This window comes from Sabethes cyaneus, chromosome 2 (genome assembly GCF_943734655.1).
Source record: "Sabethes cyaneus chromosome 2, idSabCyanKW18_F2, whole genome shotgun sequence".
In the NCBI taxonomy this organism is placed as follows: Eukaryota; Metazoa; Arthropoda; class Insecta; order Diptera; family Culicidae; genus Sabethes; species Sabethes cyaneus.
Genome location: NC_071354.1, coordinates 185,103,770 through 185,129,863, shown reverse-complemented (window position 1 = coordinate 185,129,863; position 26,094 = coordinate 185,103,770). Strand labels below are relative to the sequence as shown.

Below are 26,094 nucleotides of genomic sequence, written 5' to 3'. Positions count from 1 at the left end.
TCTTTCTTATTTTTTTCGTTTTTCTATCAGCTGTTTTCTCTTTCTGTTCTTTTTCTGTCCCATTTTTCGCTCGTTTTAGTCCCATTCCTCTTATTTTTCTCTTTTCTGTTTAGTTTCACGTCTTATTTCTTCCGTTTTTTCTCATTTTCGGCCCCGTTCCTTTTTTCCACTCTTGTATGCCTTTCCTATTTTTCCATTTTCGTCTTCCTCTTATTATGTCCTGATTTTCGTTGCTGTCAAATTCTGTTTTTCGTGTTATACCGTTTCTCTTCTGTTTTCATTTTTTTCTACGATTTCCTTTTTACGTATTCTAGTTTATCAATTTATCTGCTCCCTTATTTTCTCCTTTACTTTTCCTCCTTTTCTATACCGTTTTTTCCTATTTTAATTCTGTTTTTCCTCCTTTTGTGTACAACTTGTCTTTATCTTCTTTCACGTTTTCATCGTTTTCTTTCTTGTTTTTCCTTCTTTTCTCTCATTTTTTTTTCTTTTCTGTTCTTCCTTTTTTTCTGTTCAGTCTCCTATTTTTCGCCTATTTTTTGCTATTTTCTCCCATATTCTTCTTTTTCACTTTATTCTTTTTTTACGTTCTCGTTTTCGTTCCATACTATAACGATTTTTCTTTCGTTTCTCTGTTTTTATGCCAGTCTTTCTACTTTTTCTTTCGTGTTTCCCCTCTTTTTCTATCACGTTTGCCCAGCATTTCTTATTACGTTTTCCCCCGTGCTCTATTCCGTTTTATTCCAGGAAGAGAAGACTTTTCTTTGGAGTTTTCACAATCGTTTAGCTTAAAATTTGATTTTTCTTAAGAGAGGAAGTTTCTGATACAAAGAATAATTTATTGGATTAAAATTCGATATAGGCCAAAAATATATCGGGTTGTGCAATAGCAAGTGGAGCTTGCACCAACGCTCTTTCTGTTCTGTTTCTAGTTTGCCTCCCAGTTGACTCCGAGGTATGACGCTGGCGTAATAAGCCAGTCGACGTATGTTCGAATCTCGACTAGGAGAGGCTGTTAGAGGCAATAGGATCGTAGCACTTGGCCCTGCAATTGTCCTGCACTCTAACAGCGTCTGTCGTATAAAATCAGAAGGTCAAGTTTCGATAACGGAATGTAGCATCTAGGCTTTGCTTTAATTCGTAGTTTTGTTTGATTGTCCCAATTCTATCATTCCACCTACACGCGTCACACACTTCCCATGCAACGATATTATTTTTGTATGACTACTCTTTGTTTCTACCTTTATTTCAACTTTTTGGTCACATCCCTGACAGTAGGCTGAGGATTCCGCTTAAACGATTTCACGACACGCTTGTGATCCTGATCACTAATAGAACATCCATTGTGACCGCATTTCTTATTCCGTTCAATGCTCAGTGTTTCGTAGGAACGTTTAATCAAACGACTCACCGTTTACTGCACGATTGCAAGTTGTTTTCCAATGTCCCGATAAGAGAGTTGAAGATCTTCCAGGTGCTTGCTTAAAATCAATTCGCGACGTTGCTTTTCGGGAGACGCCATTTTTCAAATTTTCGAAAAACTGACAGTGGTAAAAATACAGTGTAAAAAATACACTCTAAACTCATTCTAACCAAATATTCAAGAGAAAATACCCAATGGGTAATTTTCTACAGCGTTTTTCCGTGATGCAATTTGATGTGGGACACCGTTTATACCGTAAATGCACCTAATTCGCCTAATTCCAAACTTCCAAATAGGTTTAAGCACGAGACGAAACTCGTGCGACCATCGAAGTGTGTGACGCGTATATGATAGCATTGGGACAATAAAACAAACCTAAGAATTTGACTACCTAATATAACAGGCGGCAGCAGTTTAGTGAGCAAAACGTTCGGGTACCAACCAAAAGAGCGTGTGTGCGAGCCCCACCTGCCATTGCTCAACCCGACATATTTTTGGTCTATATCGAAGTTTTTCAGTTCATCCAATTAATCATTCTTCGCACCAGACACTTCCATGCATTTCAAAATAGTTTACGTCATGACCGTGTATTGTTATATACGAGTAAATAAAAAAGGATTAAAATTGGATTGAAGATTGAATATGAATATAAAAAAGCTTCCGGCTTAAACGTCCTAAAAGACTTGACCATTCTTTATCGACAGACTTCTCAGCTAGCTGTTAGAGTACAGGACAATTACGGGACTAGTGCAACGATACTACTGACTCTATCTAACAGCACCACCCGGCTGACATTCGATCACACGACGACTGGCTTGTTTGACCAGCATCGTATCTCAAAGCTAACTGGGAGGTCCCGGAATTGGTTCTAAATTAGACTTGATACTGGACTTGATACTTTAAATTAGCATTGAAACCCAGCTAGCACCAACTCGTATATCAATGTACGAAAACTATCGTAAATATCTCCTAACAAACTCAAAATCGTAACTAAAGCTGGATAAAGTGGGATCAAGTTGATTTTCTGTCGTATATAATGATAATGACTGAGATACATACGATTTTCAGCATAAAATCGTAAAGTAGTACGGAGCGACTCGCGCTTAATCGGATATTATCGTATATAAATACTTATATAGTCGTAACGCTCAAAATTATTCGTAATCACGTATATCGCCTCCAAAATAGTACGGATATGCCAATTTTTCGCATGAAATACGATTTATTTAGCACGTATATCTGTACGTAATGCTGATTTTTACCTTTTTTATACATATGAAAATGCTAGCTGGGAATTTAACTGAGTTGAAATTAGACTTGAAACTGGCTGTAGATTGGGTTCAAATAGTACTTGATAGTATTGTATTTGGAATTGGACTTGAAACTAGACACAAAATTGGACTTGAAATCCGTGGGTATAAAACTTGTTTTGTATTTGGAATTGAAATTAAGCTCACATTAGACTTGAATATAATTTAGAAATTTCACTTATAACTGGACTTGAAACTGGAACTATTCTTGTGTAATTAATTTACTAATCGCAAAATGCCACAGTTTTGAAATTAAAAACTGCGGACTTCCGAATCACTGAAATTAGTTTGTTTTATATTAAATTTTAAAGAGAAGGCGAGGTACGTACCCCAGTGTGCCACAGGCTGGGCATGCCAGTGAAAATTTTCTTTTTTGTGTTGTCCAGAGTGGAGAAAACAAAAGTAATCTGCAAGTTAAGTTCTCATAAAAGCAAAAAAAAATATAAAGTGTAAAATGCAAAAAATAGGTACTAGATTTTATTAGATTTCTAATGAGTCATGAAACTTTAATCATATATTCGCTCCTATTTCCGGAAGCCCTACTTCCGGAGCTGGGAGCCGGTTTCATTCATGATACCAGCTTTGGTTTACGACTCCTATTAGTGGTAAGTGTTTTACGCCTTTCATTTAATGATTGCACATTCAATTGGAAACTGCAATCGGAGAATCGTCGGTAAAAATTGCTATCGTAAAAGCGCACAAAGCCTCAATTGGCAACTTAACTTCATTTTGCACTTTTTATCATCGTTTATTCGCTGCACTTGCGCGGTCGGCCTTGTCGAGGTTAAAACCGACATGCCTGAATGCCGGTTCGGTTTACAATTGAGGATCTCACATATCATCGTCACGTCGTCGTCATCGCAGCCAGCAGCCAGCCAGCAGCCAGCCAGCGCAGCGGTCCATTTTCCTTTAACTCAAGCGACTTTTCGCCGTTGTTGATCCTCTGGTGGTCTTTCGGTGGTCGTGTAAGCTTTGGCGCTCGAAATGCCGTCGATGGAGTATTGGCCGGCAGTCTTGCAACCGGCACTTTGCCGGCACAATAATGACGAATGATGATGTTGAAATAAACCTAATCATCGGCGCTGGGCAGGGATCAAGCTCACACACCACCGGTGATGAGCGAGTGCAGAAGCCTCTGCCTGCTGACGGACGGAACCATGTCTTTAGCGATTGATTGACGGTTTCACATAGGATTTCGCGCTTTTTAAACCTGTAATAAAAACGTTATTTTATGGTCAGAAGCAACTGATTACGCTGCCCGCAACAGCAGGCAGCAGCTAATAAATTGAATCGTAAAATTGATAAACAATTTCCTCCTAATGAATAGCGGTTCGGAATAAACCCACCAACCGACCAAGGGGTTGCCTATATATGGCCTAATTTTGACGAGTTGTTTTTATCGCTTCAACATTAACCTATAATTAGGGAGTCAGGATCAGTCAGCACTAGGACTAGTAGCGTGAAAAATCTCGCTTTAATCTAGAATCGTAAATTTCCGTATGATTAACGATTGGGCGTAGACCACGGACAGCTCTTCAGAGCGTAGACAAGTTCAACCGGCTCATATATCGACTCGAGGAAGTACGGTTTGAAAAAAGTTGGTTAAACAACAGCGTTATAGCTCCTAGAGCAAACTGAAACTGGTCTGAAAAACGTAATAATTAGCGCTGAGAAAAAGTTATATTCGTGACACAATTTCCGTACGCGTTCCTTGAATGCATAAAATAACTCTATTTTCCGTTTTCAATGAGATCGTTATAAATTTATTACATTCTTTATGTTCATAACTAATAGAATGATTAGCTACTTTTTTACATGTTGAACTGAAAAATGATTTAATTAAGACATCTTTGCAATTAAATGTCTAGGTATTTGTAAAATTAGTTGTGTAATTTGACTAGTCATATTTATGGGATTTGAACTAATAGAACTTAAAATGAAATTCGGGTAACAATATTAAAAGAATATCTATGATATTTGAACCTTTCCTTATAGCACTTATTTATGCAATCCGGATTAGAACTGCATGATTTTTTATGTTTATTTGCTTCTAATGATAAATAAAATTACCCGGTTCCAACTCGATTTGACATCGCTGACGCTATTAACAGAATTCTCTACTTAAAGAGTAAATGACGAGAATGTTCCACATTCTCATACTTCGAGGCTTTCAGAAATATGTGAATTTCGATTACTACTTGTAATTCTTGGAAAATTTTAAAAATATATTTTTTCACATCGCTCTCGCTCGGGTGTATCTGAGCCAGGCCGTAAGGTGAAGAAGAAAAGATGAAATTAAACAAAATCTGTATCCATACATCCTAGTGCGCCGCTCACCACTAACGAGCTGTTGGAATTGCCTTGCTTCGTGAGCGGACTATGCGGGAAGACGGTAGGATGCTGTACGCTCGCGAATATTTGGGTAGCGCAATGTATGCATACATTGCACCAACAGCGGTCGTTCGTCGTACACTTTCGTCCGTGGAGTAGGCGTTGGTTATTACTTATCACCAGGGCCTTTAATTATCACCGAATTTCAAACAAAACAGAAAATCTTTTTTCTTAGCATACATTGTTTTTTATGCCTCTGAGTTTCGTATGTACAACTGCATAGTGATTTTCATCATAGTATACAAGTTCAATATATCGTGAAAATAGAACAGGAGAAAGTGATTTTCAAACCCATAAGGTGATATTCACTTCAGGAAAAAAATAATTTTAAATGCAGTAAATGAAAAGAAAAATCTTATGTCCAACAGCTGAGCGCAATAGATGCTAAATAACAACATAAATTTTTTTTATTGATTTTCACTGCTCAAACGTGAATATCAGTTTGTTACAATATCACAGGGCGCTGATATTCTATATTCTCGTGCATGAAGTTCATGCTTGCTGTATATAGTTATTATGTACATTTGATCAAAGCAAGCAGATTTTCAATGTAAGGCAGACTGATAATCCAGAAGTTTGAACGTTATGCTGATGAATATTAACAGCACTGCTTATCACACTCGCTCGCGTAAGAGTGAACATCGTTTGCTCATCGTTCGATTTGCAATATTGAGATTGACCGTCTATAATTTATACCAAAACAAGAATATGGCTGAAGATGAATTGAAATCAATGCGATAAGGTAAATCGGGATTGTTGCCTGTATTTCTCTAACCTTCGCTGAATTTTGTTTTGAAGTGACCAAATCATTTCTAGATGAATGCGGGACGTATTGGATGGTAATAGAAAAGAAAATTGGATCTATACTGCCGTAAGCGCGCCTTATTAGGCGCATGTTTCTTAATTTTGTGTACTCCACATTTTAGTCAAAATTTCTAAATTCCAGCAAATTTTTATTTTAATTACCACATCTGAGAAAATGTGTGTACACGTATTTTAGAACGCTACAATTCCTAATAAAAATATGCAGTACGCAGAACACGGGACCATGTGCAGACTTAGGCGCGCTTACGGTACATGACTAAGGTAGGTCTGGTACTAAATTCTACCTGCGTGTAGAATTACTTTGAACGTTTCAACTGGTACGGTAAAAAATCAACGCGGGAAGCTTTCCGGGACACCGAATCAACCGGGGCGTGTCGTCGAAATCTAGGACATTTGGTCAGCCTAATATCTGTCTGAAATAAAGGTGTTGATAGTGTCTCCAAGGCGAGACGCGAAGGGGAAAGAGCGGAAAATTAAGTAAGGGAAGGTCATTGAAGCAACGCTTATTGAGTTTGTATAACGTTCCTCTTTACTCAAACTGGAGGAACCGCGGATCAAACCAAACTATAAAGGGAGCCAATTATAACCGGCTTCGAAGCTAACTTTTCCCCCAAGTTCTGTGGATTGCAGATATTGATGAAGCTTTGAACCACAGAGGACTGGTTGCAATCCATTTCCACCTTTTTGTTCCACAGCTTTCTTACTTAGGTGGCTTGCCGTCCTAAGACAAAGCCTGTTGAACAAAGTTTCTCCATGTAACTCGGTTGAGGGCTACCGCTTTCCAATTCCTCGGACACCGAGTAGTCTCCGCCAGATCTCGCTCCACCTGGTCTAATCATCTTGCTCGCTGCGTTCCTGGTCGTCTTGTTCCTACCGGATTTGAGGTGAACACCATGTTTGCAGCTTTAACCACCTTCTGGATACTGGGTTCGCCATAGAGCTGTGCGAGTTCATGGTTCATCCTCCGCCTCCATACTCCGTTCTCCTGTACGCCGACGAAGACCGTTCTTAGCACTCGTCGGTCGAAAACTCCCAGCACTCGCAGGTCCTCCTCGAGCATTGTCCATGTTTCATGCCCGTAGAGAACAGCCGATCTAATAAACGTCTTGTACAGGGTGCACTTTGTACGGGGACTTAGTCTGCTCGACCGCAATTGCTTGTGAAGCCCATAGTAAGCACGACTTCCGCTGTTAATACGCCTCCGAATCTCACGACTGGTATCATTGTCCGCCGTTACCAGTGAGCCAAGGTAGACAAATTCATCGACAACCTCAAACTCATCGCCGTCGATCAATATACTACTGCCCAAGCGATGTCGTTCGGCCTCGGTTCCGCTGGCCAGCATGTACTTTGTTTTAGACGTATTTATCTTTAACCCAATCTTTTTTGCTTCGCGCTTTAGTCTGGTGTACTGTTCAGCCACCGCCACAGATGTTCTGCCGATAATATCCATGTCATCGGCAAAGCAGACGAATTGACTGGATTTGTTGAATATCGCGCTCCGCGTGTTGATATCCGCTCGGTTCATAACACCTTGTAGCGCTATGTTGAACAGCAGGCATGAAAGACCATCACCTTGACGAAGCCCTCTGTGTGATTCGAATGAACTTGACAATCCACCCAAAATCCGAACACAGCACTGTGTACCATCCATCGTAGATTTAATCAGTTTGATGAGCTTCCTGGGGAAGCTGTTTTCGTCCATGATTTTCCATAGCTCTTTACGGTCGATGGTATCATACGCGGCTTTGAAGTTAACGAACAAATGATGCGTGGGAACTCTGTATTCACGGCCCTTTTGGAGGATTTGCCGCAGTGTAAATATTTGATCCGTTGTAGACCGACCTTCGACGAAGCCGGCTTGATAAGTTCCCACAAATCTATTCGTAATTGGTGATAGTCGGCGGAAAATGATTTGGGACAGCACTTTATAGGCGGCATTGAGAACGGTGATCGCTCGATAGTTCTCACAGTCCAACTTGTCGCCCTTTTTATAGTTCGGGCAGATAACCCCATCTTTCAACTCCTCCGGTAGCTGTTCCGTATCCCAAATTCTAATAATTGGCCGGTGCATACAAACGGCCAGCTTTTCTGGTCCCGTTTTAATAAACTCTACTCCGATGGCATTTTTCCTAGCTGACTTGTTGTTCTTTAGCTGCATGATGGCCTCCTTAACTTCGCCTATCGTTGGGGCTGGCACCTCTTCTCCGTTTGTTGCACCGTCGAAATCGCTTTCCCCGCCGCCATGGTTTTCCGCCTGGGCGCCATTCAGGTGTTCGTCAAAGTGCTGCTTCCACCTATCCGTCACCTCACGATCGTCCGTCAGAATACTGCCAGTCTTATCCCGACACATTTCGGCTCGCGGCACAAAGCCTTTGCGGGATCCGTTCAGTTTCTGGTAGAACTTCCGCGTTTCCTGAGAACGATGCAGCCGCTCCAACTCTGCATATTCCTGCTCTTCCAGGGTGCGCTTTTTCTTCTGAAAGATTTGGTTTCACTGCACCGTGGTTCGTGGTGACGGCTTGCAAAGCCTGCTTCACCAACCCCCTGTTTCGCCGGAGGGCCAACGAAGCTCGAAACAGCCCTCCTCTCCTGTCGGCAGACGACCTTGGCTTCCACCGGGGTTGGTTACCCGATCTCCAGGTACCAGAACCATCCAGGTGTTTCGAAGTTATAGCGGTGCTTACAAACATACAACGTACAATTTGAAGGCAAATTATGCGTCTGCTGAGTCTGATGACTCCGGGACACTAAACGGACCCGGACTGTGCTGTCTAAGACAAACATGTCTATAAATTATGCTGCCGGCTCTACCGTCTCTCACGCGAGCGAGTATGAGAAGCATAGCGTCCCACGCTTACGCCACTGACGCAGGCGTACGACAAACAAACGCCGGTGCTGTGTGTAGACATTCTGCTACCTACACACTCGCGAACGCCCAACGTCGTAACGTTTTTCTGCATAGCCTAATCACGAGGAAAATAACTCGTGAGCAACCAGCTGCCCGTGGGTGCTAGCGGTACACTGGGATACAGATTTTGCCTTACTTTTTCTTTCTTTCTTCGTCCTACACCCTCGATTCTACCCATGGGTTACCCTCGCGGGTAATTGATATCAGCTATGCGGTTGTTAGCCGTGGTTGTTAGCTAAATGCACACTGGCAAAAATTCATCCCACTGCATACAAAAATAAGAGCGAGAGTTCATGTTTATGCCGGCGTGTTCGTTTGAACGAGCACGCGTGTGTGAGAAAATTAAACCACACGAGTGTGCGATTCGCAACACTGCAGATAACAAGGTTTGTCTTGTTTATTTGCTTTTTATTCACGGGCATCCTAGCCTAACCCCGATCTGACATTTGCGGCTCGAGTAGCGCCTGACTCTAGCCACGTGACTTATTTTAGCTAGTCATGCCGAGTGTAGAAATTTTTCAAGAAATATTCTTTTCACGAATTGTTGTTGAAACAAGTGCAAATTAAAGTAAGCAGTCGTCTCCATTCAATTCGATCTTGATCCACACGTCGTCAATTCGCCAGGCGTCCCAAAGGCACAATTCGCTTCCGACCGCTTCCGGTTAAGCCAACTCGCACGTTAGGCTCCTTTGTTCCTGGTGCCAGTGGGGTTGTTGAAAAGTACCGTTTTCGTCGCACCGGCATTCTTACGAAGTGTCCGACCCACCGCAGCTAACCGACTTGCCAGATGTACGGTGTGCCTTGTACGATGTAGGCTTGTATCTCCAAGCAGTGACGGTAACTCGTTATTCATTTGCCTCCGCCACTTTCCGCTTTCAGTTGGTACTCCACCAAATACCGTCCGTAGCACCTTCCGCTCGTACACGACAAGGGCGCGTATGGTCCTCCTGAGCAGCGTCATAACTTCAAGTCCTTAAAGTACTACTAATAGCGGTTTTGTAAATCGTCATTTCGTACAGTGCCGTACGCCTCTTGATCCTAACGTTAACGATTACCGTCCGTGGAAGGTACGCGTTGGTTCCCTTTGTGCCTCTTCTTTTCATCTATTTGGTCTTCAACTTTATTTTCAACCTAATCCTCCTAAATTTCACTTTCAGTCTGGCCTAGATTACCTGCGCTGTCCCGCATTTGTCCAGATAACTTCCGATAACTTTATTCTAGCTAATCACCCCACAGTTGCTTCCAGTCTCACACACTTGCGTGTGACCAGATTTTTAACGATTTCGTATTCGTCGTGCTGCCCAAACTCCGGTCTGTGAACCTCCAAGTTCGTAGCTTTCTGTCTAACAATCGCAAAAAAAACAAGCAGAGCCTTGGGTTTCAAACGTCGGTATGACTTGACCCTTTTTTATCGACAGACTTCACAGCCGGTTCATAAAGTACAGGACAATTACAAGGCTACCGCAATTAACCTGCTGACACCCAACCGAGATTTGGCTTGTTAGACCAGCATCGTACCTCGAAGCTAACTAGACGTTTGTGGAAATCTACTGGTTTAACCCTTAAATGCGCACGCTGAAAAAATTCATTTATAAAGAAAACTTACTTATCTAAAGGCGGTAAACATAATTTACTCTGGGGATGTTTTTCACTATGTTGTTTTGAAGCAACATTGTGCATTTAAGGGTTAAAAAAAAAGAAACTTCGGATCGTCAGGCATCGGGAAGCTGCGAAGTTTGCAGATCGTTGCCCGGTATCGTCCGTATCGGTGTGCAGGCTATGGGGTACTACCACCGTTCTACACATTTTTTTCCTATCTGGGCGATCATATTTCCGATGACGATCTTGATGTCCCGTCGCGAACAGCTGTTGTACGTTGCCTTCAACTGCGTGCAGAATACTTTCTTCTCAGCGTAAGAACCACCTTCGTGCGGGCAGTTCCTGATCCTGTAATTGAAGAAGCGGCCCTTTATCTTCAATAGACACATCCTTGCACTGATCATGCAGAGCTACAATGCCGGCTTTCGGGTTTCAAGCGATGTTTAGTAATCTGCAGGTCCAAATACCGAGTTTTCATTCGTCGCCTAGGATGATGCCGAATGTTCGTAGTAGTTTAGTTTAGGTAGGTTACCTTACCATAACCATGCTACCAAGTCTCGTGATGGGGCTGCTTTTAGTGCCGCGACACCACGTTTCTTAGTTCAACTGCCCGCTTCAGACCAGACGTTGTTGTAAGCCGCTCCAAATGTGGAGTGCAACCGTTCGTTTAGTTGAGAAGCCGTCAAGCCATCAAAAGCCGCCATCGACATGGGAACAGACGCTCAAGGCTTACAAGGCCATTTCGCATTGCCACTCTCAGGATGCCCCCTTCCCTGTCGGTATATGAGATTACTCGTACTCCGGCTGGTATCACGAGGAGGTTGAGATAAGGGGTTTTTGGATAAGAGGCTAAGAATCACTATAGGGTTCATTTCGTACCAGCAGGTATGCGAAGTCCCAATATTATACATTATCCAGCCGTTCACTAACCACTTAGACACGTCATTTTTATTTGGCCCTTTCTGAGAGAGGGTGGTTTCAAAGAACGCGATTTTTATCTACCTTCCTAATTTTGTTCATAAGTTTTGAACCACTGGACCGATTTTAAGCATTCTAGGTTTCTGAGGTGAAGCTTCAAATTATACTGCGAAAAATGGCGGGCGTAGTACCACGAGACCGTCTGGGAGGCAATGACAATGCATACAAACATGCAAAAATATATGATATCAAAGATATATTGCAAGATGGCAAAGGCAAATTATGCACTTTCTGTAGTTTGCATTAAATAAAGTGGATATCAAATCAAATTCCTTGGGCCTGGAAAATGGAACGAGGTATCAGTAGTCTCTTCTTTTTTTTTCAGATAATGCAAGTAGGTTTTTGTATTCTTTATCTGATTTCTGGATTAGTGTGATACATTAAAATATTCTATTGATTTCAATTTATAGGGAAAAGTAAGCAAATTGATCACTAACAATCCATTTTTGAGACTACATATCGTAAAGCGATAAAGTGATTGCATCTTGTTACCTTTGTTTTTCACATTCTTGTTTGATACTGATACCCGCTACGTTTACGGACATTGTGCAACGGTACAGTGACAATGGCGTCACTGTGCTTTCCAAGAAGTGGAATCCGGGAAATATCCCAAAGCTGAGGCCAACACAGGAATACTGGCCGATTGTGAAGGGCAAAAACTTTGATTGAAGAAGAAGAGGGTCAAGGGTTAAACGCATAAATGGGCAAAAATGATGATTTGTGGGATCAAGTTTGTTCTGAAGAGGGCACCTAAAGTGCCAAATGAAATTTTAATAAATAATTCCGATCTGAAATATTCCAAAAAAAAACCAAAAAACCTAAGCAGAACCTGCTAAAGTCTTTTGAAAAACGAAACCTGTCTTCTTTTCAAATGTAAATTATGCACAAACTTTTTTTCCAAAGGTTGGACAAGCCGATATTTGGTTGATGTGAATTAAGTCCACTGTATTAAGTACATTTCAGCTTATTCGGCTGTAAAGCCGCGCTGTTACTAGCTGTACTTCGTCTGACTTTGTTGTGAATTTAACATTTATAAACATAAACATAGATTGTTATTGCATGCGACCATAATAATTTGTCAGAAAAAGAAATATTACAGGTTCGGACAATCGAACCTTGCCATTTTCCATGAGTTGCCGGGAATAAAGAATGTCGCTAACTGTACTCGCTTCGCCTTTGCGATCAACTGCTAGTGATCTATGCACTCGGCTTCCAACGCTCCGGGCGAGCCAACAAACTCACAATCAATTGCGACATCGATAATTTATCCCTTTTGCACCTCGTAGTGTAAAAAGGGATGCACCCGCCGCACCACTTCGAAGAACTGCCAATTCCGTTAGGCACGAGCCGTCTGGTTTGCCTGCCTGAGAGACCGAATGTGTACAGCACATGCAAATTACCTGCTATGTTATGGGCGTGCTTCCTCGAAAAGTAATCAATTCTCCACGGGAATCAGACCAGGAATGAACCAAACACACACGCAGCTGGTCGCCTCCAAGTCCAAGGGTCCAAAGTTTCTATCGAGATCTAAAGACGAGAATTAATGCTCTTCTTTCCGTTTAGGCGAGTATATTAATTTTACTCTATTTATTATCAACAATTGCTAGCTGAAGCCGGACTGACCGTACACTGCAATAGCAAGCAGTCTGGCACCCCACACGGCCGGGCTCGATCGTGATCCATTTATTTAGAGCCAATTTATAATCTATCTGCATGGACCGCCTCCTCGAAAAAAAAAATCACGAACTAACGCAAGAAACATGCGTTCTTCGGAAAAGAAGCGTTCTTCATATGGGGATCTATACACATACACACATACGACTGGACACCTACTGGTTACGGAGGTCACGACGAAAACCCTTCAACATAAATTACGGCCTTCCGTAACTACCGTAATTGATATCTTGTAAATATGGCATTAGCAGGGGTTAACTGTTTAATCTACTCTTTCGTGTTAGCTTGGTCAGACCAAGCTGATACCAGAAGGCACCGATGAGGTGCAAAAATAAGTTTTTAGTCAATTACTGTAGTATAATTAATATTTTTTTCCTCATTCATTCTTTGTAGACGATGTCCACCCGAACCAAAATATTTTCACTCCCTGCGTGGCTTTTCGTGTGGTTGGAACTCCCATCAAATACGTTAGCAGTAAGTATTCAAATTAATTACCTTTAATTTAATTCAAATAATTACCTATCTTTGAAATGAATAAATTGTTCGTATGGCGATTGTGTACAGCTTTTCACAAAGCTGGTCGAAATTTGTCATTCAATTAGTTCATAAAGATTTTTATAAACGGAGTAAATTTGACTTAAAATAGCAACTTTTATCATTTTGATATGTACTTCAAGGTCAAGTTATTTTGTACTTCAAATGAAAGATCAATTGTGCTTTTTTGTGAAGAGAGAGCAGTCGATGAACTGGGAAAAATTATATGCAAACTTTGAAAAATAATTGGCTGTTCAGGTGGGACTTGAACCCACCACAACTCTCAATCTCATGTCGAGTGCATTATCCAATTACTGGCCATCCAAAAACTGACCGATGGTGTAATTGGAAACGCACTCGACGCGACGACAGTCAATTATTTTTCAAAGTTTGCAAATAATTTTTCCGAGTTTCTCCAATGTTAGTTCTTTACAAAGAACACATTTACTCCCTCATATTTAAATTGCACTTGATATTGGAATTAAATTAGATTTGAAATTGGGATTAAAACTTGACATTAGACATTAAATTAGATTTGAATCTATCTATCTAGCAAGGCACCGTCGTACTTCAAATTAAAAGTAACATTTATCACACGTTTTATCTATTTTCTGCTCTGTTATCACTTTTTTCTCTCTTTTTATGTACCGTTTTATCTTGCCTAGCTCCCTTTCCTACCGTTCTCTATTTTTCTCTTGTTTTCCTTTTTTTCTGTTCCGGTGTTTCCGGTTTCGCTGCTTTGTTTTTATTTGTTTTCTATTTCATTTTTTTATATTTTCAGTCTTGTCTTGTCACTGTTTTTCGTTATTTTTCCCATTTTCACCGTTTTTCCGTTTTCAGTTTTCGAATTTTTCCAACTCTTTATATCTCCTTTGTGCTCGTTTTTCGTGGTCGTCTGTTTATTCTGTTTTTGGTTCCCTTTTACCCCTTTCCTATCCTATACTTTTTTATCTCCCGTTTTTCGTCTTTTCTCTTTCGTTTTATCTTTTTTTTGTCCATTTTTTCTATTTTTCTTTTCTTCTTTTTCTGTCGTATTTTTCTGTTTTTTGTCCCATATTCCTCGTTTTTATCCCATTTAATCTCGTTGTCCCGTTTGCTTTATCTATTTTCTCTCTCGTTATTCTTCTTTTCCCTTTCTCTTGTTTTTTGTTTAGTACTTTCTTTCTTGTCTCGTTTTTCCTTTTTTCTGCCCCCTGTTTCCTCTTTCTCTGTTCCCGTTTCTCAACTTTTCCTGTTAGGTTATTTTCACTTTCTGTTCCATTTCAACTTTTTGCCTTTCTTGTCCTGGTTTTCGTCTGTTCTCGCAACTTAACACCTTTTCTATCACGTTTTTTGTTCGTTCGTCGTTGGTTTTTTTCGTTCGTCTGTTCTTTCTCTTATTATGTCCTACTTTATCTACTTTTTTGTCAAGTTCCGATTTTTCTCTCTGCGTTTTCGGTTTATTTACTTTCATTTTATTTACTTTTATACACCGTTTTTTCTCTTTTTCTGTACTCGTTTCTCTAATATTCTTTTCTTTTTCTCCTTTTCTATCTCCGTTGTATCTCCTTTCGTGTCCCATTTTTTCTTTTCCTGTCCAGTTTATCCTCATTTACTTTCTAGTTCTTTTTGTTTTCTTCGTTCTTTTTTGCTCTTACTTTCCATTCGTTTTTTCTTTTTTTCTATTGTTTTCCTATTTTTCTGTTCCATGTTTCCTGTTTCGTTGATCCGTTTTTCCTCGTTTCCTGTTCAATTTTTAGTTATTTTAAGTCCTCTTTTTCTTCATGATTTTCACTCGTTTTTTGTTCTTTTTTTTGTTTCGTTGTTCCATTTTTTTTCGTTTCCTGTTTCATTTTTTATAATTTTCAGTCCTGTTTTTCTCCCATTTTTTGTTATTTTCTCCCCCATTTTTCTCTTTTTTTGTTTTCAGTTTCATTTTCTAACTCTTTTTATCTCTTTTCCTTCTCGTTTTTCATCTACATCTGCTTTGTTTTGCTTAATAGTTTTTACTATATTTTCTGTCTATCTGTTTTTAACTGTCTGCTTAGGTTTCTCTGATTCTTTGGTTCATCTGATTTTGGTCTATATTTCTCTTTTGTATCCCGTTTGACTGTTTATCTCGTTTGCTCCATCGTCTTTCTTTTATCTCGCTCTTTATTCTTCTTTTACCCTTTAGTTTCCCTTGTTTTCTGTTTATTATTCTTGTCTCGTTTTCTCCCTTTCTCTCTCACTTGTCATTTTTTCTGCCCGCTGTTTCCTCTTTCTCTATTTTATTTTCTTCCTGAGTCCTGAACTTCATCTATTTTTAGGTCCTTTTCTCAACTTTCCTGTCACGTTTTCTGTCATTTTCTGTTCCATTTCAACATTTTGGTTTTTCCAGCACAAGTTTCCGTCTATTTTGCTTTTTAACTCTTTTTCTATCACATTTTTTGTTCGTTCGTCGTTCGTTTTTTGCATTCGTCTATTCTTTCTCTTGTTATGTCCAACTTTATCTCCTTTTCTGTCAAGTTCTGATTGTCTTTTCGGTTTTATTTATTTTATCTTCGTTTTTCATTTCGTTTCTCCATTTTATTTAGATTTCTGTCCCATTTTTCGTCCTTTTCTGTGCTCGTTTCTCCATTATCTTTTTCTTTTCCTTCTTTTCTATCCCGTTTTGTCTCCTTTTGCGTCCCATTTTTCTCTTTTTCTGTCCAGTTTTTCCTCGTTTTCTCTCTCGTTTTCTTCTTTTTCTGCGTTCTCTTTTGCTCTCACTTTCCATTCGTTTTTTCTGTTTTTCTATTTTTTTTGTTCCGTGATTCCTGTCTCGTTGATCCGTTTTTCCTCGTTTCCTGTTCAATTTTTTGTTATTTTAAGTCCTCTGTTTCTTCATGATTTTCACTCGTTTTTTGTTATTTTTTTCCTGTTTTCCTCTTTTGTTTCGTTTTCAGTTTTCGTCATTTTCTAACTCTTTTTGTCTCCTTTTCTTCTGGTTTTTCGTTCACATCTGCTTCGTTTTCCTCGTATTAATGCCCCGTTTTTTCGTCTTTTCTGTCCCTTTATTCTGTTTTTGACTACCTTTGCACTCAGGTTTTCTCATTTCCCGCTTTTCGTCTCTTTTATTTACTCTGTTTTCACTATTTTTCTTCTTTTTCTATCTCATTTTTCCGTTTTTTGTCCCATATTTCTCCTTTTTTATCCCGTTTGACCGTTCATTACATATATTCCATTGACTTTCTTTTATCGCTCTCATTATTCTTCTTTTACCTTTTGGTTTCTCTTGTTTGCTGTCTGGTATTTCCTTTCATATCTCATTTTCACTCTTTATTACCCGTTTGTAATTTTTTCTGCCCGCTGTATCCTCTTCTTCCGTTCGATTTCCTTCTCTTGTGACCCGTTTTTCGTCCTTTTCCTGGTTTCTGAATTTACTTTGATCCGTTTTTTGTGTTTCTTCTTTCATTTTCTGCGTTTTCAAACCCGTTTTTTGTCTTTTTTCCTTTTCTGTGCTAGCTTTTTTCTATTTTTCTGACGAGTTTGTTCGCTCACAATTTGTTTTTTTTTGGTTCGTTTGTCTGTTCTTTATTATGTCCTACTTTATTTCTTTTTATGTCACGTTCTGATTTTCTTTTTCGTTCCATCCCTATTGTCTTTACTTTACCCGATTTACTTCGTTTTACTCCATTTTCCCGTTTATTCTCTTGTTTTGTTCTCGTTTCCCATTCTCCTGCTTTAGCGTTTTCTCCTTTTTTTGCTCTTTTCCTATCCCGTTTTATGTCCTATTTTTTTCTGTGCTGTTTATCCTCATTTTAGTTTTCATTTTCTTTGAGGTTCTCGTTTTCTCTTCCGTTCTACATCTTTTTCTCTTAAGTTTTTTTGTTTTTGTCTCGTTTTCATGGTGATGATGTTCATGAGATATAAATTTTTGAATTATGAAAGTATTCTGTAAAACCGAGTTTTTCACCTACAACTCAAGAACAAAACATGTTATCAAGAAAATTTTATCATCACAAGGACAGAAATTGACAAACAAGAAAAAAACCTTCAAAAAGTTCATGTTGTAGGAGAAAATTTTCCAATTGTTTTTAGGAGTTTTCCACCATCACTTAAGAGGTTACATGCAGTTGGGTGGCTTAAAAAAGTTAATTTTTCTAGAGAAACCCGTACTGATTAAAGTAAAAAAAATTTTACATCTTACGGTAGTTTTTGCTGGTAAATGGCTTGGTAATGCGTACCATCGGTGCCTTGTGCACTGGGCATAAAATAGACCCCACAGTGGTTCATAGCCTCTTACCTAGCAACTCCTACCCCAACCTCCTCGTGGTACCAGCCGGGATACGAGCAACCTCGGGTGGAGATCGGGTAACCAACCCCGGTGGAAACCAAGGTCGTATGCTGACAGGGGGGGAGGGCTCCTTCGAGCTACGTTGGCCCTCCGGCGATACTGTGGGGTTGGTTGCGGGCTTTGCAAGCCTGAACCACTAAAAAAACCAAAGCAATGGACTCCGTAAGTAATAATAATAACTCTAATCGGAACAATCGGCAAAGACCCAGGCGACGAAAACGGACTAACGATTGGAAATTAGGAACATGGAACTGTCGGTCTCTAAATTTCCTCGGAAGTACCCACGTGCTTTCTAAAGAAGTGAAGAGCCGCAAGTTCGACATCGTAGCGCTGCAGGAGGTATGCTGGAAAGGAACGATGGTACGTACGTATAGAGATGGTCATACCATCTACCAGAGCTGCGGCAATACACACGAGCTGGGCACAGCTTTTATAGTGATGGGCGAGATGCAGAAGCGGGTGATCGGGTGGTGGCCGATCAACCCCCGAATGTGCAGATTAAGAATCAAGGGCCGATTCTTCAATATAAGCATAATTAACGTGCACAGCCCTCACCTCGGAAGTACCGATGATGACAAAGACGAATTCTACGCGCAGTTGGAGCGTGAATACGACCGCTGCCCAAGACATGATGTCAAAATTATCATCGGGGACTGTAATGCTCAGGTTGGTCAGGAGGAGGAATTCAAACCGGTGATTGGACGGTTCAGCGCTCACCCGCAAACGAACGAAAACGGCCTAAGACTTGTCGACTTCGCCGCCTCCAAGAACATGGCCATACGTAGTACCTTCTTCCAGCATAACCTCTACCATCGGTACACCTGGAGATCACCCAACCAGACAGAATCACAAATCGACCACGTTCTGATAGATGGTCGGCACTTTTCAGACATTATCGACGTCAGAACCTATCCGGGCGCTAACATTGATTCGGACCACTACCTAGTGATGGTAAGGATACGTCAAAAACTATCGGTTGTGAACAACATACGATACCGCCGCCCGCCACGGTATAATCTAGCGCGACTGAAGCAACCAGAGGTCGCCGAAAACTACGCGTTATCTCTCGAAACCGCGCTGCCGGAAGAGGGAGAGCTGGATGAAGCCCCTCTTGAAGACTGTTGGAATGCCGTGAAAACAGCCATTAACAGCGTAGCGGAGAACGTCCTAGGCAGTGTGGCACCGAATCGACGTAACGAATGGTTCGACGAGGAATGCCAGCAGATATTGGATGAGAAGAACGCAGCGCGGGTACAAATGCTGCGTAGAGCCACCCGTCAGAATGTGGAGCGATACAAACAGAAGCGGAGGCAGCAAACCCGACTCTTCAAGGAAAAGAAGCGCCACCAAGAGGAGAAGGAGTGCGAAGAACTCGAACAGCTGTACCGCTTTCACGACACACGGAAGTTCTATCAGAAACTCAACGGATCTCGCAAAGGCTTCGTGCCGCGGGCCGAAATGTGCAGAGATAAAGATGGAGGTATCTTGACTGATGACCGTGCGGTGATCGAAAGGTGGAAGCAGCACTACCACGAACACCTGAATAGCGTGTATGCGGAAGACCATGATAGCGGAAGAAGAGACCACATAGGTGTAGCAAGCAACGAAGATGTGCCACACCCATCGATAAGGGAAGTTAAAAAAGCCATCCAGCGGCTGAAGAACAACAAAGCAGCGGGAAAGGATGGCATTGGAGCGGAACTTATTAAAATGGGCCCGGACAAGTTGGCCGGCTGTCTGCATCAATTGATTGTCAAGATTTGGGATACGGAACGACTACCGGAGGAGTGGAAAGACGGGGTTATCTGCCCTATCTACAAGAAAGGTGATAAGCTGGATTGTGAGAACTACCGAGCCATCACTATCCTGAATGCCGCCTACAAAGTGCTGTCCCAAGTCCTCTTTCATCGACTATCGCCAATAGCCAATAGATTTGTGGGAAGTTACCAGGCCGGCTTCATGGAGGGTCGGTCTACAACAGACCAAATCTTCACCCTGCGGCAGATCCTCCAGAAGTGCCGCGAATTCCGAGTCCCCACGCACCACCTGTTCATCGATTTCAAAGCCGCATATGATAGCGTAAACCGACAAGAGCTATGGAAAATTTTGGACGAAAACGGCTTTCCGGGTAAGCTTACTAGACTTATCATGGCTACGATGGATGGGATCCAGTGCTGTGTGAGAATCTCGGGTGGATTGTCGGACCCATTCGAATCTCGCAGGGGACTTCGACAAGGAGATGGTCTTTCCTGCCTGCTATTCAACATTGCGCTTGAAGGTGTTATAAGGCGAGCGGCGATCGAAATGCGGGGCACGATTTTCAACAAATCCAGTCAATTTATCTGCTTTGCTGACGACGTGGATGCTGTCGGCAGAACATTTGAGGCGGTGGAAGATCAGTACACCAGACTGAAACGCGAAGCAGAGAAGATTGGATTGCAGATAAATGCGTCTAAAACGAAGTATATGCTGGCGGGCGGGACCGAGCGCGACAGGGCTCGCTTGGGCAGCACCGTGGTAATCGACGGGGATGAGTTCGAGGTAGTCGACGAGTTCGTATACCTTGGCTCGCTGGCAACAGAGGACAACAATACCAGCCGTGAGATTAAAAGACGTATTATCAGCGGAAGTCGGGCCTACTACGGACTCCACAAACACTTGCGGTCGAACAATCTGAGCCCCCGTACAAAGTGCACACTGTACAAAACGCTAATTAGACCGGTTGTCCTCTACGGGCACGAAACGTGGACATTGCTAGAAGAGGACCTACGAGCACTCGGAGTTTTCGAACGGCGGGTGCTAAGAACCATCTTTGGCGGAGTGCAAGAGAACGGTGTATGGAGGCGAAGAATGAACCACGAGCTCGCGCGTCTCTACGGCGAACCAAGTATTCAGAAAGTGGTTAAAGCTGGACGGATACGTTGGGCAGGACATGTTGCTAGAATGCCGGACAACTATCCTGCAAAAATGGTTTTCGCATCAAATCCGGTAGGAACAAGACGAAGAGGGGCACAGCGAGCGAGGTGGCAAGACCAGGTGGAGCGAGATCTGGCGAGCACTGGGTGCCCGCGGAACTGGAGATCAGTTGCCATGGACCGAAACAGATGGAGAAATTATACTGCGCAGGCCTTGTCATAAGACGTTAGGCCAATTAAGTAAGTAAGTAAGTAAGGTAGTTTTTGCTGTATTTTAACATATTTTGTTTTTGAAAAGAAGTTATTGAAGTAACTGCTATAATTAGTCTCCAGGAACTATTCTAAAATAACGCGTCTTGCGCTAAACTGAATCATCGGAAATCGAAAAACCAAAAAGGAATCGATGATAAAACATATTATCTATAGATTGATCGGAAGAATTAGCAAAACAATCATTTCTGACGAAATGGTGGCTTCTTAAACACAAAAAATCGATTTTTGGCATAAATTGTACACTTAAATTGTGTACAAAACGAGAAATGCTAATCGGTGAGGAAAAACCTTCGATTAATCTCTAGAATTATTCCTTAGAAAACTTCAGTCAAAATTTGAAGTGAAATTGATAACAATATGAAGGGCGCAAATGAATTTTGAAATGGAACTTACAATGTTGGACATAAAAGCGTGTTCCAGTCCATTTCCAACCTACATTTTTGAGATTGCAACTTGCTAAAATTGTGACATATTTCCAGGATATTTCCCGAAAGTGTTTGCTTGTTTTCTTTCAATGTTACGTGATTGTGTTCAGTAAATTCTTTGGACCGCTAATAATCAGGATTAATAAATTTGCTAGCAAACAAGCTAAACATTTCAATCACATTGCATTCATATTCAGCCTTCGAACATTGTTGTGATAATAAATGAGCGGACGCTGATTGAGATGCTCCACTGCTGCAATGTGTGTTAGCAAACCACCCACTATGAATCCATCAAAGAGATGGGTGGAGGTGGAAAAAAACCAACGTAACGATTAGCAATCTCGTAACCATTGATTATGGTTTACGAGGTTTACGAAGCATAAACAATCGATAATCGTATGGTCCATACCAACGCCGAATTTGTTGTATCAATAGTACCATTCCACCCCCGACATTATAGAAAACAACATTTCGTTTTGAAGTTCCACACTTAAGTAGATGTATGGCCAAATTAGCATAGCGTTTTTCCTCTGCAGATGGATTTTCTTCCGCGTGCGGTAGCACACATCGACGAGAGGTGAGCAGCTACAAACGGTTTAATCGTTAAAACCCACCTATTTGTCTTCCATATCTATTATTTTACCTTGCTACATGCTTATTAGCTGGCATGTTGTTGGCGAGATTTCACTTTTTATGTTTGCTTCCACTTATCTTAGTCATTTCCGTATCACGGTGTGTACAGCAAAAAAAACATCTACATATGAGATGGGGTAATTTCCATGTTTTAGTTTTAGCGTAAAGTCTTTCAAGTATTAAAACTTAATTAGTGGTTTTCCGTTAAATGATCTGCAATGTTTGAGCAGTTGACCCATTGCAGTGCGGCGTATAAAACTAACCATAAGGAAATGCCTTCTGCCTGTCATCAACAATTTTTAATATTTGACTACTGTCACTGCCTAATAAATCGTAAAAAGGACCTCTTCGGGTGATTTTACAGGGTTAGTAACTTATTTAAACCATAGTTTTATGGTCACTCATTAACGCTGGAAGTCCCGCTGTTCGTGTACTTGCAGCAAAGGGGAAAAAATTTCCCTGCTGGCGTGGTTCGTGGTGCTTGCTGTATTTACTTTTATAGCAACCCGCAGTCAGTCAGTCAGTCAGCCAGCCAACCAAGAGCCTACCAACCAGTCAGTAGTGAGATGAGCGGCGCATCAGAGTGGCTAATGAGCTCAATCGAACGGAAAGAAATGAGAACACAGACCAGTTGCATACATGGTTGATCATCAATGTTGCGGATCACCCCAGAGAGGAATTGAGCGAGAAAGAGCGCATTTGCATATGCAGACACTCGGCAGGTACCCTCCGGCAGCATCCGATCAATCGAATACTTTTTCCGTGTTTACTAGACAAGCATGTACACAATGTGTGCTTTTTTTTGTTTCTTTATTGCTAATTGCGTTCCTTTGCTAGCCACTTTATGCGTAACCAAATGAAAAGTATACAAATTGTTATACATATATGTACGCTTCACCGCGAATAGAAGTGAATTTTTATAGCTTCCAATAAAAATCACTATGCCTGTATAATGAAAATTATCAGAATTGATACGGCAATAATTAAAACAAATAAAATATAATGGAACTATCAACAGGTTTATTGTTATTTATTAGGCAATAAACTGTTGATTACCACTGCAAATTAATTTTTCAACTGAAAGTTCATAAATATATGAAAAAAGTCATAAAAAGTATCTTAATAGATAAACAATACCAACTAAACCAATTTATGCACGCATAAAAATTCTCATATCTAACATCCAGCCTTGCCAGACATTACTAAAGAAAAATTCCTACATGGTGAAATCAGTGATCTTATTACCAAAGAAATGATTATAATTTCATTTGGAAATTACGAAGGAAATAAAATTTGATCAAATTTTACACATAAAATTTAGTTTAAATGAGATTTTAACCGATGTTTGGGCTTCATTTGAAGGTTTGTTAGTATCAAGTGTCTGTGAGTTTTGCCAAAAAGTTTAAATTAATTTCGATGTTTTCCACGGATGAACCCCGCTTCATTCTACGTCAACATGTGATCATTCTGTATCACATTTGTTTTATCGGTATTGTTCTTGGAAAAGTTAATGTTATTTTGAATCAAATTAGCTTATGATTCATTTGAGAGTTGACATATATTATTGGAGAACGCTTAGTCTCGACTTTCGTTCTTGATTTTTTATCGTTCGCCTTTTGTCTTCGTTTTTTCGTGTTTCATCTTTCAATTTTTCGCTGTTTAGTTTTTATGTCTGCTGTTTTTGATTTTTCATCTTTTTTGTACTCTGTCGCCCTGTGCTGTCATCTTCTTTCCGGTTTTTTATTGTCTTTTTAACGTCTGTCAGTCGCTTTTCATAATTTAACAACTGCCTTTCTGGCATCTTTACATCGCCTTTTTGTCTCCTTTTAGTAACATCTTGTTGTGTGGCGTTTTTGGTTGCTCTTAATGGCGTCTTCATGTCCTCATTTTGTAGTCTTTCTTGATATTTCTTGTCGCTGTGTTGCCGTGTTTTTATCGACACTTCATCGCCTTTTTCTGCATGTGCATATTCATAATTTTCCATCGTTTTAATTTGTCATTTTGAACACTTTTTGTAGTTTCTTCTTTCGGGTTTTTTCAACGTTTGTCTTTTTTTGTCTTTTCGTCTACTTGTCAACATTTTTTCGTTATCTCTTCGTCGTTTTTGGCTGTTATTCGCTGTCTCTTCGTTATCTTTCCATCGCCCAATTACTGCCTTTTCGTTGTTTTTTTTTTGTCATTTTATTATTATCCTTTTGTCGTCTTTTCTCATCCCTTTGATATCTGTTCTTCATATATGTCGTTTTTATTTTGTCATGTTTCTGTCGTATTTTTGTCATCTTTTCATGGTCTATTTGCCGTCTACGATATAATATTTTCATCGTCTGTTCGTCGAATTTTTATGACTGTTTTTGTAATTTATTGTTACACTTTCGGTGAGGTTTTTACCTTTTTGTTGCTGTTTTGGTGTCTTTTCGTCGTCATTTTACGTCTTATCTTTATATTTTGTGATCTTTTCACCGTCTTTAGTGGTTGTTATGCCATTTTTGTTGTCTTTTGGCACCTTTTTGCAATTTTTCCGTCGTGTTATTTGTTACTGCACTTTCGTTGTCTTTCTGCCGTATAGTCGTAATCTTTTTGAAGTATTTTTTCATGTTTTTCACCTTTTTAACGGTTTTAAAACGAATTTTGCTTTTAAGCCTTGTTTTGTTTTTTGCAAGTTTGGTGTTTTTTCGTCGTATGTTCATGTTACTTCCGTCATATTTTTGTCGCGTGTCTCAACCTTTTATTTCCGTCGTATTTCCGCCATCTTTTCGTAATTTGTTCATTGTATTTTCGTCGTCTTAATGCTGTCTTTCCAGTTCCAATTCAGTATCCCACCTTGAGGACAAATTCAAGTCTAACTCCATTCCTGTTTTAAATCTGATGTGAAGAGTTCCATTTCAAGTTCAATTTCGTATCTCACTGTAAGACCGAATTCAAATCTAATTTAATTCCAGTTTCAACTTCGATTTGAAATTCAATTTCAAGGCTGATTTCAAACCCAATTACAAACTCAAGTTAATTTCAATTTTATCTCCAAACTAACATAAAGCACGTCAAAGTTCAATTTTATGTTTAACTTTGAGTAGAATTTTAAAATTTAGCAAATTGAAGTCCAATTTCTTGTCCGAAATGAAGTCCAATTTCAAGCCAAGTTGAATTCAATTTCATTTTCAGCAATGAATTCAAGACCAAATTAAGTTGAATCTCAAATTAAATTTTTATGTCTCATTTTAAGTCTAATTTCTAGTTATACACATGAAATAGGACTGTAATTTCATGTACATTTTAATTTCTATTTCATGGTACAATTTTTATTGTAAAAGTTCAGTTCGAAGTTCAATTTTCACTCCAATTCTGAGTACAATTTTAAATAATACGCCCAAATTCTAATCCAAATGTCAAGTTCAATTTGAAGTCCACCGGTGGGACCAGGTCGAGGCCCTTTTTCCGCCTTATCTATCCAGCTTTTTACGAGCCATAATGGCGGAAGGCATGATCCGTGTTCGTATTATTTTAATGGTTTTTTTGACATTTCTGTTTACATCGCACATTTTCTTTCCGTACGTTCCTTTAGTTTTACCGTGAACGTGCGGAAAGAAAACGTGCGATGTATTTAAGAACAGTCAAAAATGCTGTTCAAATATTACGAACACGGATTATGATGTCCGCCGTTATGGCCGGTAAAAAGCTGGATGAATTTTAATGTATAAAAATATTTATGCAACTTTTTACGAGGTGTAATGGCAGACGGTAAAATTTGTGTTCCTAATATTTGAACAGCATTTTTAACATTATCTGTATACATCGCACGTTTTCTTTCCGCACGTTCCTTACACTGGCAAACTGTACCGAATGGCGAGTGGCGAGTTGAAACACATTGAAGAATGGCACGCACACATGCTTAATTTTTGTGTACGGATC

The 26,094-nt window shown here is 40.2% G+C and overlaps 1 protein-coding gene across 1 annotated transcript in view; it reads left to right on the top strand.

Annotated features, from left to right (window-relative positions):
* Window positions 1–26,094, top strand: part of LOC128736437 (uncharacterized) — a 113,402-nt gene that overhangs the window by 75,227 nt on the left and 12,081 nt on the right. Inside the window, exon 6 of the mRNA XM_053830920.1 lies at window positions 13,505–13,585. Within this exon, the coding sequence (XP_053686895.1) occupies window positions 13,505–13,585 (81 nt within the window). The remainder of the gene's footprint in view (window positions 1–13,504; window positions 13,586–26,094) is intronic.